Genomic DNA, 16,729 nt, shown 5'->3' with positions numbered 1-16,729 from the left:
CCTCAAATAAAGACCTGGAAAGACTGTGCAAGGTGGTAAGGATGGAGAAACTGAAACTGTGAACCACTGGGAGATGAAATTGCATCTATCTCTGGGGTCCCAAGGCTCTCAGAACATCTGACCAAGAGATATATGAGGATCAGGCATCACGGCTTGGTTTCCATACCTCTGTGCGTATCGAGGGAACGTTCCTCTGCTGGAGGGTAGTCTGCCTGTACTGCCGGCAGCTCAGCTGTCCTCTGTCCAGAATTGCCACTTTGGTGACACATGCTCTTCGGTGAATACCACCATGCCCAAATCATGCTACTGTAAGAGAAGGGCAGCTGGCAGCTTACTTGAGCTGGAAGTGATTTTCTGTTATTAGAGTCTTTGGAGGTGCCGAAGAGAAGGGATGGAGCTGATCCTGCAGACTGGGATATCAGAGATGATTCATTCCTTGCTCTGCGTTCACCACAGTACCCACCTCCAAACCGGTCCTTTGAGCTTGCACAGGACATCTCCCACTGGGCAAAGGCACAACCCAGCCCCAGAGCAGGCGGCAGAAGCTGGATCCAAACCTCCCCCACTGTACTGGCAAATTATTGTGTGTAATTTGCTGCAAATGCAAAGTTTGAATTTGAGGGCAAGGGCTGCTGTCTCCTCGTGCTGTTGATGCCTACTTTTCAGTTCTGAAAAGTTCTGAGTGCGAGAACTCCGAGTAAACATCTCAACACAAGCACGCAATGTCTTTGAGTACAGCCTGTGCAATCCAATAATTTATTAAACTTTCATCTTGTAAAGCCAGTTACAAATTAAAAAAGACAGCAGAAGGAACTCTGTAATAGAAATGAGCAAAATTACAACAAATAGTAATGGGATTTACATTCCCACGTGGGTTCAAGCTGCCTGCAGCAACCCAAGAGCCAGAGCACAGAGACAGTGCAGAGTTAGGACAGGGATAATCAAGGCTATTCTGATACATCATAAAGAGATCGAGTCAGCATATGGACCGATACAAAGAGTTACTTCTCAGGTTGCCTCTGTATTCCTGTTCTCTCTTGCTGTGACCTGCTTGTCTTTTTACTCTTTGCGACAAAAAGGGAATGGTGTTAGGGTATCTTCAGTTAAGCTACTTAAGGCAAAACTCCAGGTGAATGTATGATATGCAGTAGTGGCCGTCCTCTGAGGCTGGTGGTGTGGCAAGTGGACAAGGTGCTTGCACGTGCTGCAGTGCAGTGGAAATGAGAGACAAGCACGGATTACATATGCTGGGTTTTTTTCTTGTTACTGTCAACCTCAGAACTGCAGTGTTCTGCACCCCAGTATTAGTGTCATGGCACAATTTGATGATGAATTGGAACAGAACCTGTTGCATACGGACTCCCAGTTTTCTTTTCTAGCAAATTTCTGCTTCATAGCTAACAGGCCTCAGCTGCCACTTCTTCAGCAATGGAGGCATCTGATTTTAAACATGGAAAAAGGCCCAAGACTAGACAAGGGTCATAGAAAACAGCTAGCCACCAGGTTTCTTGATTGCTAACGCAACCAATTTATGATGTGACTGATGTTGAATATTGTTTTAAACAATGAAATCAAGTTACTGAAGAGGCTGAAGATGACTGTCATCTTTCACCGAGAACAAAAAAAAAATTCTGCTTCTTCAAATTGCAAGTAGCTATAAAAACCTCCAAGAAGCAGTTGTTTTGGCAAAACAGCATTGTTTTCAAGTTTTGCTGATAACTAGGGACCTAGAGGAGACTGGAAGGGGATCTGGGGATTCAGTGATGGGAGCAGTTCCAATCAGAATCTGGAGGAGGGTGAAGGGTTTTGGCATCTGCTTACAGTAGTAGAGAGGATGTGAAATTCTTGCCTGTAACCACTTATCTAGGCACCTCTTCACGCAGTAGGAAACCGTTCACCTAAAACTAAAGTTCAGGGATCCCAGTCATTCTAAAATCCCATACAGAGAAAGGAGGACCCTAACACAGGAGAGCTGCTCACCATAAAAACCCCTGACCTCCATCTAAAACCTGGCATTCGTGAAGAACGGCTCTTCTGGAAATGCAACTAAATCAGTGTCACCTGCAGGGCTGGATAGGTGCAAAGCAGTCATTGATTTCTAGGCAACAGGTGCTGCTTGGAATGTACCCAGAATGATCTGCTTCAGTGGTGCTAGTCTCAAAGGTTTTCTTCTATGCTAGAGCATTTAGAATTTTAACTTAAAGTGCTGCTTTTTACAGTCGTGTACCTGTGAACTTCTATTGGAAGGTAAAGCATCACCTCCAGTGTTTTTGTTTGTTTGTTTAATGCTCTCTCACATAGGGTTTGACCTCTTAGTTGGACCACTTGGCTTCAATTATACAAACGCCTTTTAAGACTAGATGAGATCATTAGTACATACTGAAAAACCCTACAGTAATTTATACTTTAGAGTTGCTTGCAAAATAAATAAACAAATATTCTTTTAGCAGACCATGCTGCAATCCCATGATCCCAGATGTTTGCATGTTGGAAATTCATATGGAAGCTTAAGTTTGCCTCCTTGTGAATATTTCTGCCAGTATGACAGGTAATGGTGAAAGCAGCAGAGAGGACAGGCAGGAGGAGGATGCTTCTGATGTTGCTTCTTTAAGGTACATTGTTCATCAAACAAGCAAGGGGAAAAACAAGTTTTGGGCCGTTAATATTTAACAGTTGTTGCTGTTTAATGTCTTTGGGCAGAGATGCAAATCCTGTGGTACTGCAGATGTCACTTCAGTTTTTAAGTACAGCAGTCAGTCCAGGGGAGTTCTTAAAAAACATCTTTGCTACACTTGTGCTGGCAAGTTGCAAACACCGACCATTAAACAACTGCCTCTCTCTCATGGCAGTTCATTCCTATCACCTAGTCCAGATGCTAGCACGACTGTCCACACTGGTGGCCGATTTGACACTGCAGCGCTTCTTCACAATCATGTTGATGTATGCTTTCATGATCTTTATTATCTCGCCCACCTAGAGAGAGAACACAGTAACAGAGGATGAGCACGTGAAAAACCTAACTCTGATGAGGCATACCAGACATTTTTCAGGAAAAGATTCCCCTTGTCCAAAGTCATGGCACTAAAATTTTGCACGTAATACTAAATGTGGAACAACAGTAAGGAAAGAAATGCCTGACAAGTTTGTGCTCTGTTGTAGTGACACTTAAAAAGCTTGCAGCCTAGAGCAAAGCCACTTTAATGCTACTGAACTTTTTTTTTTGAGTTTGTTAACTCCCCATTTATAGGGGAATGAAAGGGAATGAAAAAAAACAAGCACACTTGAGAACTCAAAATGTTAAATTCCCAGTGCATTGGAAGACTATTCAATCTCCTTCACTTTCTAACCAGCATCTTCTTTTTTTTTTTTCTCTGTTTATCCATGTATTCAAGAAGAAGGACCATGGCACTTCAGGCTTAAGCTCTTTTTCCTTGGCTGTCCAGTCCATTCAGCTAGAGTTCTCACATGTAAACTTGTCTAGTCCATGGAAATAAGAGCTTTATAGAAAGTGCTAGTAAAACTGCACGTACAACAAGTCTTGTGCTTTCATGTACCTGAGATGTTTCAAAGAACATTTCTCTCTCGTCCACTGTAATTTTGAAGGTGTTAGGCTGTGGCGCTCCAAAGAAAACAATATGCTCATACTGGAAAGTTTCTAGTGGTTTAGGATCCCCTCGTTTGTAGACAGACACATTCTCCGTGCTGACTCCAAGCCAAAGATCATTTGGAAATCCACCCTCCTTGCACTGCAGGAAGAGAAACATGAAATTTTGCATAAATGCAGTGGAGAATCAAATAATCTTTGATTCAAGGAGAAGCCCTCCATTTCTGGCTCCGTTGTTAGGACATTTCAGCGCTTCACCCCAACAGAAAAAATAGGATGTCTGCAGAAGGAATCTTCTAGGCACTCCTGCTGCAAAGATTTAGAAGTGACACAGCTGTGAGTCAAATACTAGTTGAGTAATATATAACTGTAATACCTAACAGCTCTCTTCAGATTTTAAAGTGATTCAGGAAGTCAATATTCCACTTATTTTTCAGATAATATAGTGAGTGCAAGCAACTTCCCATGGCAATCGACCTAGGCAGCAGCAAAACTGATAAAACTAGAACTGTGGATTCAGCAGTTTCTGTTGTACTGCTGCAGAACAGGACTGCATTTTTTGCCAGTAAGGGCAAGAGAGCTTCGTTCTACTTTTGCTTTCACTAGCCACCACCTTCTTAAGCTCCTCAAAATTTCCCCCGTTCTATTGCTCTTCTAGTGAAGTGGGAATCCATTGTCTCCCTCCATCTACCAGGGCGCACCAGCTTGCCTGCTGTGTGCTCTCTGCATCACACCTCTCTCGGCATGTGGCACTGCAGGCTTGCCCTACGCTTACTAGGGCAAAACGCAGCCAGTTCCTGAAATTCCCCTTCTGCTGCTGAGCGATGCAATACACACAGTTGTATCTGCTCTCCAGACTGATGCCGTGCCTTGGTAGCAGGTACATGAGTTTATACATCACTCACCTCAACGTCAAAGAGGGTTGACCCATAACCCGGCCACTCCTTTACAATGGACATGTATTTCACCATGGCCTGATGCTGAGAGAGTCCCTGCAGCTTGGTCCACTTCTGTGCTATGCTTGCCCGAGCAGCTGAAAGCTCTTCCTTTACCCACATCTCCATCATCTGCTCCTCTTCTACCCTCTGCTTCTTTACAGAGCCTGTCTTGAAGCTACGTTTCAATGTCCCTTCAAGGAAGCTGGTCCGCCTTCTCTCCAGAGTGTGACTGGTAGTGCCACTGCTCTTTGTTGAATGCAGTATTTTGGATTTCAGTCTGTTAACTGGGTAGATTCCATCCAGGGTCCAGCTTATTTTAGAATAATCTCCATGAAGGTACTGCAGCCGTAGAGCCGCTAGGCGCTGCAGAGTGTCCTCTGGTGCCGGAAAATGACCATCTATGAGGCTTTCATGAGCCTACAAACAAACAAAAATCCCCCCAAATCATGAGAAAGCAGAAGCATGCTTCATTCACAGCTGGGTACACATTCCTATGGCATCTGCCCATCCCAGCAGGAAGGCCAATCCCAGCAGGAAAGACATAATTCAGGAGGTCAGAGCAGACATTATAATAAAGAAGTCGAAGTCTGCAATTGGTTGATGTTGGGGGAACACCTCTTTCTGCAAGCCTTGTCAGGACAGGCATTTCTGAGGGGCCCCTATTCTGTACTGAAAGTCTTACAGTGAGGACTTTCTAGGTCTGGAACAGGTGAGAGAGACTGGAGTTGAGGCAATTTGTTTTGTGCTGTACCAGCTACAGCTCCTGTGTGGAGATCATATTCAACACCAGAGAGTTAGATGTAATAAACTCAAGACTCTTAACCTCAGTCTCACCACACACCAGCACATCCCACCTCCTCCTCCTCTTTCACCTGATGTCTCCCCCAATCTTCTTGCTTCCCTCTGCCTGTTTTTCTGTGAAATATATTTATGGGGGTTTTTTTGCTACATCCATCTAATGCCTGGATAACATCTACTCTCCTACTGTTAACTTCTCTTCCACCACTCTCTGCTTGTGAAAGCTGTGTAGACTGAAAGCCTTGTCAACAAAGAGTTTGGTACAACTGAGTTTCCACAGAGTACCATGATGTCTTGTTCCTGACCATTTCCTAGACATTCTGTAGTTAACAAGACTTAATTTTCATTTCAAGAAAGCCCTCTTAGGGAGCCATTGCCTGTGCGATGTGCATGCCGTCCATCTGACTGTCAGTGAGTTTCAGTCTTCGTGACACTGACCCCCTTTAACACATATTAATTGATTTTCAACAGCTATAATTTTCTGAAGCAAGATTAAAGTGTTCATTAGAAGTAAGAAAGGTGGGACGACTCACACAGCTGAGTAGTCCAGTCAGTTTAGTTTTGCATCCCTATTCGCAAGGTTATTTCATACCAGTGTGATCTCTGGCCTAACCAGCATCATTGTGCTATGGAGTATAGTGACTTAAAAAAGATTACTCAGCAGTCCTTTTTTGTTTTTCCTTTTTCTTTTTTACTCAGCAGTTCCTTTTTCTGTAGGACTCTTCCACCCTCTGTTAATTAAAAGAAATTGCCCAAAAGACATGTTTTTTTAGTCAATTCCTGTAACACCCCAAGGATGTGCCGTTCTTGTAAGCTGATACACAGCTAGCTAGACTTTCCAGTTTTCTTTACACCTATGTTCTGCAAGCAGCTACTTTTAATTATTCTTTTTGAATCATCCAAATTTCTGTACCTTTTAAAAGATACATTTTAAAAGCATTTTATTATCATTGGTCTTCCAGGTTTTTGAAGCCCTTGCTCATTTTTCTTGCTTCTGACCTAATACTTCTATTCCCTAGAAAACTTTGCAGTATTTTTGCTTGGTAGATATCAGGCAAAAATCCAACACATGAAAATATTCTGTTCAAACCAGCATTCCCATTTCTAATACAAAGGTAAGCCAGTTTTCTGTATACTCTTGTGTGCTTCTGCCACCCTGGAAACGAAATCATTATCCCAGAGCGAGCTTACCTGCTCAAACATGAAGGCAAACTCCACCCCGTCTCTGGGAACATTCTCAATATCCAAGAAGCAATAAAGCTTAAAATACAGCTGCCACTGTCCTTCCTCCTCTTCTTCTTCAGAGCCAGCAAGTCTGTAAGATAGGAAAGAGAGTGAGAGGGGGGAAAAACAGTAACCAGAAGCACCACGGTATCGAGATGTCCGCAGAGCAACTCACAACATGAAGGTACCCCTGGATTTCTGAAACAGAAAGCATACAGGACTACCTAATTTACTAGGACAATCTCAGTGCAGCAGACTTTCCCGGTAACTTCCATTTTTTTCCTCTGACTCACATGGAATTTTGATTCAGAAGGACTGAAAGTTCTTATGAGGCATACTTGATCAAAAAATTAGATCAAGGATTCTAGATAATGCGAGTTGGGGGCAGGACACAAAGTATTCCACATTTTCAAGATACTATTTCCACATTATCTTCTGACTCTGAAAAGCATCAGCCTTGCCATCATTTGGAACAATTTTTTGTCTCTAGAATGGATATAAAATAGACAATGGCATTGCCAGCTTCTTTCACAATTTATTGCTTTCTTTGTATGTCTGGCCACAAAATCACAGTCCACAGTAAGAAATCAGAGCTGCATTTCTATGCCCAAATCTTTGCACTCTCTTCTGATATAGGTATTATGATGTAAATTGAGAAGATCATTATCAAACTTAAGCAAACCTTCCCTGAGCTCTGCTAGTAAACCATTACTCTTTGATAAAGGCACTACTAATTTTGTCCTGAGGAACCTGATAAAGAATGCTTCTTTGTCACCAAAACAGATGTGAACATGGTTTTTCACACAGTGAGAAAGAGCACGTGAACCTTTCCAAAGGGAGGTTCAAACCAGAGCAAACTGCTGAATCACTGCGGCTGCTTTGGATCAAACTACCTGACTGTACTATCATTTAAACCAGTGTTACATCCAACTAGGAATTAAAGATTTTATGAAACATCTCTACCTCTCGAACTTGGCCAAGATATCAGCCACAATCACCCGACTCTCGACAGCACGGTCCACCTGCTGATTATGTTCAAAGAGCGCGAACATATTACGGCTGTCCTCCATTGCTAGACCTCGGATCAGCTTTTCAACCACCTGCAAAATCAGAGACACAGACCGCAGAGTAGGCATTAGACACACTTTCTCAACGAAGAATCAGTGCCTCTTTAGGACACTCATAATTTCATAGACCTCCATCACATTCCTTCCTTGGTTACCTCATTTTCAGATTAAAGAATTCTAACCCTAAAAGACCATTCCCTGCAAGGAAGCCATTACTTGTATTTGATCATCCTCACTGTTCTCCTGAACCTTTTCAATCTCCACTACCCTTTTGGAGACTGGGGAATCAGAACTCTGCACAAGATGCAGGCACATAATGGATTTAGATGTGACGATGATATTCCTGGTTCCTCTAGTAACAGTTTCACTCTTTACTATTACTTTTACCTCTGTTTAGCAGTAATGTTTTCACAGACATGCCTACTATAACCTGGAACCTTCTGACCTGTTAACAATTTATGTTACTGGTAGAATATACCTTCTAGGAAGATTACATGATGAACTGGAATTTCAACTTGTCCAGAGAACTGTGTTTAGCAAGTCTTCAGATTTATTACCTTTCCGACAGGCAGAACACCGAAAGTGTTTAGATTCTGCAACACAACTGTTAAGTGATATTCTACAACGGATTTTAAGGGTTGTAGTGGAAAAAAGGTAATTAAAGCCACGAATATATGGCAGAACATCAGAAAAAAAAAAAAAAAAAAAAAAAGATAAATGGGAGATGAATGGGATAAGGAATCCTTTCAACAGACCCAGTATCCAGAGACAGACGTGTGCTTACATCTGGTTAATGCTACTAATACATTACCTCCCCAGCGCTTGTGTGGGAATTGATGGTTATTTTACAGGAGCCACCGCCATGGCAGTACACTGTTGTGGTCATTTCTTCACGGGTGAGAAGAGCCTGTATTTCTTCCTGGGAGGGCACAAACTCCCTTGTCTTTGTTTTCTTCAGGGAATCACTTATGAATTGTGCATACCTGTCTATTTCTGAGCCTGGAAAGAGGTCTTTTACCCTAATTGTAAAGAGAAACAAAAAAAAAACCCCATTACACGCTGAACCAGAAAGCACGCACATTACCATATAACTTGGACTACTGTCCATAAAGAGTTCAGTAGAGATAGTGATGTCAAGAGCAGCCGCAGAAAGAACAAGCCTGCTTATTTCTTAAACCATACAACCTGCTTTTACTCGTCATTCCAAAGTCACGTCAGTGGCATTTCTCAGCAATTTATGAAGTAAGCAGTTCAAACTTGCAGGAGTTTAGTACCAGCTGAAGATACCGGGATTGACTATCTCAATTTACAGAATCAAGATTAAAAACCACGAAATCAAATGTAAACTTTTTTTCACTTATTCTTTATTGTTTTTTCATTTGCTGGCTGTGCTTGAGCCACTTCTACAGTATTTTTCAGAATCAAGAAGGTAGAAAGTAGATGCTTGTACACGGTTCTCTTCCCTCCAAGGCCAGCAGTTCCAAGTACAACATCATCTGCAACTCCAGTGATAAAAACATGAAATGGCAACATGGAGTATTCCTCAGCATCACTTAGAACCAGGCCCTGGACGTAGCTATTCAGTGTACTGGCACAGGTTTTATCAATCTTTCTCATCATTAATGAAAAGAGTGAAACTACATGGCTGCAGCTCAGCCCCAGTGAAGACTGCTTTGGAAAGCTGCATTAGATCCTGAACATGAACTGGTAAGAAACGTCAATGATTTAGTTCCTGAAAATTGGAGGTTAAAGTAGATTAGAAATACAAATTGTAAGCATTATGTGCTTAGCTAAGCAAACAAAGATTGAAAAATGAGAAATTGGATTTACAGCGTATCTACTACTCCCCAGTAGGACACATTTTGACTGTGGCAGCTGCAAGGTAGTACGTATCTCAAGGAACATGAAAGTACGGTCCTCACCTTTCCTGCAAGTTGAGAATGTTTATATGGACATTAGTAAGCAGTAGGTGATGGGCTTTTATCACAGTTCCACAGTATTCTCTTTGGGTAGCCCTACTTTCCACATCCTTTCGATGCAACAGATGGGTGCCAAGGGGGAAGTTTGAATACAACAGAACAACTGGTAGCAAGAATTGTGCACAAAGGTAGGAGGCTGCAACACCTCAGGAAGATGTTTGCACAGGAGGAGGCCGAGACAGGTAACTACAACAGGCAGTGGAAGATAAGCAGAGAGAAAGGAAAGAGGCTGCGAATGAAAAGGACGTGTACCTTCTAAGGTGGAACTTGAGGTAGCGAAGGATCCCTCTACTGGGCAGAAAAGTGCAGCTCATACATGACATCAGCTGCCAGTGGTGCAGGTTCCCAGTGCTGTTGGGATGTGGCATGTGATTAGTTTGTTTGATGAGCTGGCAGTACACTTCATCACGAAGTGGCTTTAAATCATGGCAGGTCTGCAGAATGCCTTGGATAATGGGTATGGGGTCAGACACTGTCTCAATTTCCTGAAGGGAGTTGAAGATCTTCACCGCTTCATCCTGTAAGCTGCTGTAACCCTTCTCTTGTTGCACTGGGGAATGATCACAAAGGTGACAAGCGGTGAGCATCTTCCTTTTCTACTGTCCCAGCAACACTGCTAGCAACTGTACTAGTCTGCCACGGAACAGCAACCTGAGCATTAGCTCATCTCCTGAACTTAAATTTATACTCAAAATTCACTAATACTTCCCCTTCAAATGTGCAAATGCAGTTGTAATTAGTATTTGCCAACATGTCACAACTGCAAATCCATTTTTGGTTATACTGTGCAGAAAAACAGGGTAATGTTTTTAAAGGAAACTAGCACTGAAATCTATCTCAGGCTTCAGTGTCTGCAGATGAGGTGCCAAGAGACAGCTTTTGGCACCTTGTCTGCAGACAGGTGAAGGTGTGGCAGAAAGTCATCCCTGTAAACTCTCTCCTCACTTGAGAGCAGCTATAAAGGAGAGGGTCACTAATGCAATTAAGACTTTAAGTGTCTGAATGCAGACACCAAAGCCTGGCTTACGTACTTCCAAAATTCAGGGTTGTGCCCATATTAGCTTTGACCCCTGAGCCAACATAGAATTTTGGCAAATTGCTGTACCACAGATGCAATTGTTCAGATTTAAAATGCCTACACCAACACTGGTTACATCTTTTAAGCACCTACATGTCTGCTTTGAATTGCTTGGAAGTATGTGATACCACCATACTGCTGCAGGCTTGCATTCTCCTTTGCACATCTCTGGGGCTGTAGGTCCTTCTGAATCTCCTAGACAGCCATTGCTTCCCCAGCCTGGGACCATGCATTAATTACACAATACAAACACATAGCCCTGTAGCAGTAAGTTCCACAGTGTAAGTATTTGCTCTGTTATTTTTCTGTATTTCAGAATTTATTTTTTCTGTGTTTTTGATCTGCCACTTAATTTAATCCTTGTATCATGAGAGACAGTGAGCACTTATTCCCCTTTCACTTTCTCCATGACAGTCCTCTAGCCCTAAAACCTTCTTTGTGAGGCTGAAGAGTTCTGCTCTATTTAGTCTCTTAATTGTAGGCAAGCCTTTCTATGCCTTTGATCATCTCTGGGTAGGTTTTTACTTCTCCTGTATCTTTGTTAAGATGTGGAAGGCCAAGCTGCATCTGGTATTCAAGATGCAGGTGCATGGTACATCAATACAGCTGCACAAAGGCTTTCTTTTTCCTTTTCTAAGCTTTCAAAACCCTGCATTAGCTGTTTCGTTTCTGTGCTCAGCACAAGAGTTGACATTTTCACAAAGCTATGTAAATTTGTGTTCACTTTCCCAAGCAGAACTAGACCCATCACCGCCTATGTGGCAGACTTTTTCCTGTATACATTGCTTTGCATATCCAGAATGAAATTAATTTGTGGCCCAGTCACTCTGTGTACAGAGATTCTTCCACAGGTCTTCAAGCAGCGGCTTTCAGTTTTCATATGCCAGTCTGGAATCACCAGGCAATCACTTTGGTTTTCAGGTGGCCTATCAAACAGTCTAGCTCTCACACGTTCTTGAAGCATTTGAAGAAAGGATTCCTTTAGTCTGGTTTTACAGCAGCTTCTGCATGAATACTATTCCACTGCCAGCTGCATGATGTTATCCTGTTGTAGGATTTGTACTAGAGCCATTCGCAACCCAGCTGCAGCTCAAGGATGACAGGCTGCACATCCCCCAGACAGATGATAAACTATCTGTCCCCCATTTATTTTAAGATTCAACGTTCCTAAGATACGAGGCAGTGCACACAGAATACATTCTGGGTAGAGAAAGGGACCGCTCCCTCTCTCTGAACCCTGTGGGCTACACTGTCCTAAACAGACTTCACTGCATGGAGAGAGCTTACAGACCGCTTTTGTGGCGCTGAGGCTCCATGCCAATCCTCAAAATGTGAGCAGATTCTGTCACATGGGTAAAATACTTACAGTTGATGCTAACATCTCCATATGGTAGTGGGAGCAATGGGGAATGCAAAGGGTGCTGGGTATATCGCAAGATTGGGTTCCTCCTATATGTCTGTTCCACTACTTCAAAGTTCGTGCTGTTTTCCTGGAGAAAAAAAAAAAATTATCCTCAAATGGGGATAGTCTTTTGCAGAATGCCCTTACACATTTAAGTTCAAGCTCAACCACCTTTATCTAAGTTTCTGGAGGTCCACAGAGGGACTAGGTGACCAAAGCATAATTCACACATAAAAATTACTCTGTACATTATTTCTGAAAATTAAAACATAAGAATAGCCATGCTGGCTGGGTCATATCAAAGCCATATCAAAGCACAGGATCTTGACTTCAAACGTAGCTTGCAGCTGATACGTAATGCAGGCATGTAACAGGCATGTATGGCGTGATTCCTCCCTGGTATATCCTTCAAACTTTCAACAGTAAATGCTAATGCACTTTCCGACCACAGATCCACCATGTTTAATATGTAATAATGAGCCTATCCTCCTTGAATTTGTCTGCTTGTACTACAGGTGTTTACAGACGGAAAACCAAAATTCACATGGTGTTCAAAATCTGGGCCTGTCACTGTCACACACACGGGCATCACATCCTTCCACATTTTGCCCTATATTCTTTCCCTAACCATACTTAACGTTCCATTTGTCCTTGAACCCTGAGCTGAAGTTTTCCAAGGTTCTCCACAATCACTCCCAGCACTTTCTTCCCAAAGAGTTAATATCTAATTGCATCTAGTTTAGAGCTTATCACAATGTGTATGTTTACATATACATTTCTTCTGAAATAGGGTCTGTCTTCTAATATGATTCTGGGCTTAATTTGCCAGAGTTTCTGGAAAGAAGCCTTTTTAAAAATTACTCCTGCTACAGTGGCACAACTCCTGCTGTTTTGAAAGGTATTTTCTTTCCACCCTGTACTCTGCTACTTAACCATGCAAGCCTAAGGCACGAAGAGGTCTTTAGTGTACAGCAAAGTCACATGGCTGGTAGGAATGGGAATTTTTGTATTTGTGGCCAGAGGATGCTTAGGCACAGGAAAGGATGCAGCAGGGATGTGCAAATGCTTAATGGTGTAATCCCGCATGCAATCTGTAATTATACAGATTGTAGCCTAAATTTAGGCTGATCAGTTAACATGCTAATTCAAAATAAAATTCACATTAAGATTTGATTAACTACTTGCAAAAACATTTTGATTTCTAAGAAATAATTTATTTTTCTTTTCTTTTTTCCTCTAAGACTCCATTTCTTGCCAGATTCTCAGCAGTGACTGGGTAAGGCCAGCAATGATCTGGCTGCTCCCAGCTCACTTGGGAATTAGCATGATGCCACCTACCCTGATGTCACGAATGAGTTGCTGTGTTGGTGTTTCTATGGGAACTTTGCTGTCAATGACACCTTGAATGGCAGAGGCCCAGCGCATAGCTTCATTCAGCAGCTTTGTGTACAGTCTGTAGGAGTGCTTTCGCCCATGGACAATGATGTTCCAGTAGCCTGTGGAGACATGAAGGAGCTGGAAGGTGAAACTTGCTTCCATGTTATCTTCTTTTTGTCCGTAGCACATGGCTGAGGAAAACCCTTGCCGCTTTGACAGCAACATACGGCGTGTCTGGTTAAAACCGATGTCCCCCATTCCCAAAACATATTATCAGCAGGATTTTTTTTTGTCCAGGTTTTGGCACAAAGACAGCTTTCCAAGATACAAGTATGCCACAGTGTAACACGAACACTTCCCTGCTGACCAGGCAGCTCACTTTCACAGACAGGGTTTGGGCTACACTATGCTATTAATCACTCAGAAAATGACTACTCTACACACAGCACCCAGTCAGATTACCAAATGAATTCTCATAACTTTTAAAAATAATATGTTTGACATAAACTGAGAGAACAGGTCAGGGTGATGACAATTCACTCTGCTAAAGGCAGCCCTAGACATCTGATGAGATCAAAAACATGGATGATTTCTTGCGAGTGAGCAGAACAACTTTCCTCTTATCTGACTTGACTACATGCTTCCAGTTTGCTTCCAGCCCTTTTTAAAGATATCCCAAGAGACTTCAGTATTCAAATGTCCCAGTATTTCAAATGTTGTTCTAAAGCTTCACCTTCTTTATTAACGGGATTCACCCCTTGCCTCATAATCCCAGTTCCATCCCAAACTCATTAGGCAAGCAAGGGAGGATCATGCCACATCCTGCCTTCCCCGATCTGTGTCATGCTGCACAGAAAGCAAACACAAGCCCTTGTCATCTTTTGGTTTTAATGAGTCGAGTGATGCTACAAAAAAGACTTACAGTCTATGCCATTGCCATTATAACATTGTTATAACATTGACCCCAGAGACAAACATAGGTCATGCTACAAAGGGACATTTATGGAGATGTACTGATAATTACAGTGTTAATGGTTATTTACATTTCAACTTTAAGAACTCACACCCCTTTTCCAAATTTGGAAAGCACTTAAGATAAATAGTGACACTACTCAGTGAAAAAACATCAGCACTGTGTATCTGTCAGGCGTGAGGGCATCAGCTGTCCACTGTTCTCTGGCCCTTTGGAAGTCTCATAAGGTTTCTGTGGGGAAAGATGTTTGCAGCCAGACACAGAGCCTCAGATAACATCAAGATTACCTCTCAACACGATACACCATTACATTCCTGCACCATCCCCTCTTCAGGCAACTCCACACATGGAAGAGTCTGCTCATTACCGCTTTCTTCCTCTTACCTGTGTCTTTGAAGACCCTCTCATCAGGCTGCACTATAGAGCAGAGGCTATTGAGCACAAGCGTGCCAAGCTTGGCAGCTGTGCGCTCAGATGACTTGTAGTAATCAAGGGCAGTGTTTGTCAGAACAAACCAGCGTTTCTTCATCTTCAGAGAGGACATCTTGTTGCTGCTCTGAACCTCTTTATGAAGCCAGCCTAGCACAGGAACACAAACATGTCAATGGTTGTCTTTCACCACTACGGCAATCCTGTCTCTTTCCTGGTGGCTCTCTTACGTCAGGGACCAGAACTCCACCTCTCTGTAAAAGGCTCATGCTGGCACCTACCAGCTCTGCTTTACTGGCTATAGCGGTATCCCGCAGAGTCACTGAAAGAAATTAGCCCAAAATTTTCCACAGAGCTGTTCCACCCTTCAGCCCCATGTATTTTTTTACCAAAGAACTGTGGTTTAGTTTGCCATCACCATGAGGGCATCCTCTATTCAGAATGCTTCCCTACCAAGTCACAAACATCTGAATAAATAATTTACAATTTGTTCTTCCAAAGAGATGCCAAATGCCTATCCAAACCTCGATGGAAGAGGTTCGGTGATACAAGTCTTCTAGTAGACAAATCTGTAAGCACTATATGCATCTCTTCCTCCCATGGTCAAGAAAAAGAATTTCTCTCTCATTTTGGATTCCTCACAAAAGAAAAAAAAAAAAAAGAGAAAGAAAAGAAAATGTAATACTATAAAAGAATAAAATGTCAGCCTGCATTGCTAAAACTGTCAAAAAGACAATTTTCTATTCAGAGCTGTAAAAAGCAATGCCCACCCACAAGGCATTTCTTTTGCTCAGCCTCAGAGAATTATTCTCACCTCACTACATCTACCAGAATCAGGTTAGTTTGTTTAGCTGAGGACAGCAGCGATCCCACAAAGATCTCTCTCCCTCCCTCTCTCCATGACAGGTGTCAGAAGGAACAGAGCTTTCAGAAAACAAAAGCTGCACTGTCATGTTATAGTCAGTCCAAGCCAGCTGCTCCTAAACAGCAGCCACGCTCCCTCCTATTCCCTGATGGCATTTGCCAGACACGTTGAAATAGGCTGTGGAACTAACATCAGAAAACTAAACCTATAAAGAAGTACTTACTTTTTTTCCAGCTTTAGCTTTCTGAATCCACCTGACAGGGAATCAAATAAAAGCCAGTGCCAGCACAACACAGGACGTGGCAAGCAGCAGACAGGAAGGTGGAGGGGGGCAGAGGATGATTGTTTTGGGGGAGCAGCTAAACCCTAGATTGGATTAACTACAACCAAATCTCCCCCTCGGTTTATAAATGGAAGATGAGTTTCACATGTAGTAATTGCATGCATTTCCTTTTACCTCTCACAAGGAATTCCTGGCCATCAACCTTAGATTCGCCTTTTGGCTTCTGCAGCAGGGAGATCCAGTGATGCATCTCCTCAGGGGTGTCACTGTTGCAGTGAATCACTCGATTTGCTGTGATGATCACAAAAGAATTTGGTCTGCCAGACAATAAAAGCATTGGTCAGAACCATGCAAATATCTCAACTCACAGCACACCCAGAGCCATGTCCTTTGCCTTCCCATAAACAATGCAGAAAAGATTCTCTGAATACAAACTACAGAGAAGTGTAGAAACACTTGAGAGCATCTCCTCTGCAGCTGGTCTGCAAACTGATGAATGCAGAGACCAGATAAATGGAATTAAACATCTTTCAGAAGCTAATTCCAAAGACTAGAAAACATTAATTAGCTAATGACCAGCTGTAAAATGTCCTGGATTCATAAGCAAAGGACTTTGTTCTACCTTCTGATTGGAATTGAGCTAGTACAGCCATTCTCCTTGTATTTATTAAAACCAGTGATACGATAGCAAATGTAGGTCCCAGCAGGTCTG

The 16,729-nt window shown here is 42.5% G+C and overlaps 1 protein-coding gene across 1 annotated transcript in view; it reads right to left on the bottom strand.

The window, feature by feature from the left end:
- Positions 1-2,859: 2,859 nt before the first annotated feature.
- Positions 2,860-16,729, bottom strand: part of LOC104128829 (unconventional myosin-X-like) — an 82,770-nt gene continuing 68,900 nt past the window's right edge. The window contains exons 31-41 of the mRNA XM_035897095.1: positions 16,192-16,334; positions 14,825-15,019; positions 13,429-13,586; positions 12,055-12,178; positions 9,863-10,160; positions 8,443-8,650; positions 7,528-7,664; positions 6,532-6,655; positions 4,510-4,959; positions 3,555-3,746; positions 2,860-2,973 (exon numbers count right to left, since the gene is read on the bottom strand). Of these exons, the coding sequence (XP_035752988.1) occupies positions 2,860-2,973; positions 3,555-3,746; positions 4,510-4,959; positions 6,532-6,655; positions 7,528-7,664; positions 8,443-8,650; positions 9,863-10,160; positions 12,055-12,178; positions 13,429-13,586; positions 14,825-15,019; positions 16,192-16,334 (2,143 nt within the window). The remainder of the gene's footprint in view (positions 2,974-3,554; positions 3,747-4,509; positions 4,960-6,531; positions 6,656-7,527; positions 7,665-8,442; positions 8,651-9,862; positions 10,161-12,054; positions 12,179-13,428; positions 13,587-14,824; positions 15,020-16,191; positions 16,335-16,729) is intronic.

The sequence above is a fragment of the Egretta garzetta genome, unplaced genomic scaffold (genome assembly GCF_000687185.1).
Source record: "Egretta garzetta isolate BGI_Z169 unplaced genomic scaffold, ASM68718v1 scaffold577, whole genome shotgun sequence".
NCBI lineage: Eukaryota > Metazoa > Chordata > Aves > Pelecaniformes > Ardeidae > Egretta > Egretta garzetta.
The sequence above is the reverse complement of the archived record's forward strand: the minus strand, read 5'-3'. Positions and strand labels throughout refer to the sequence as shown.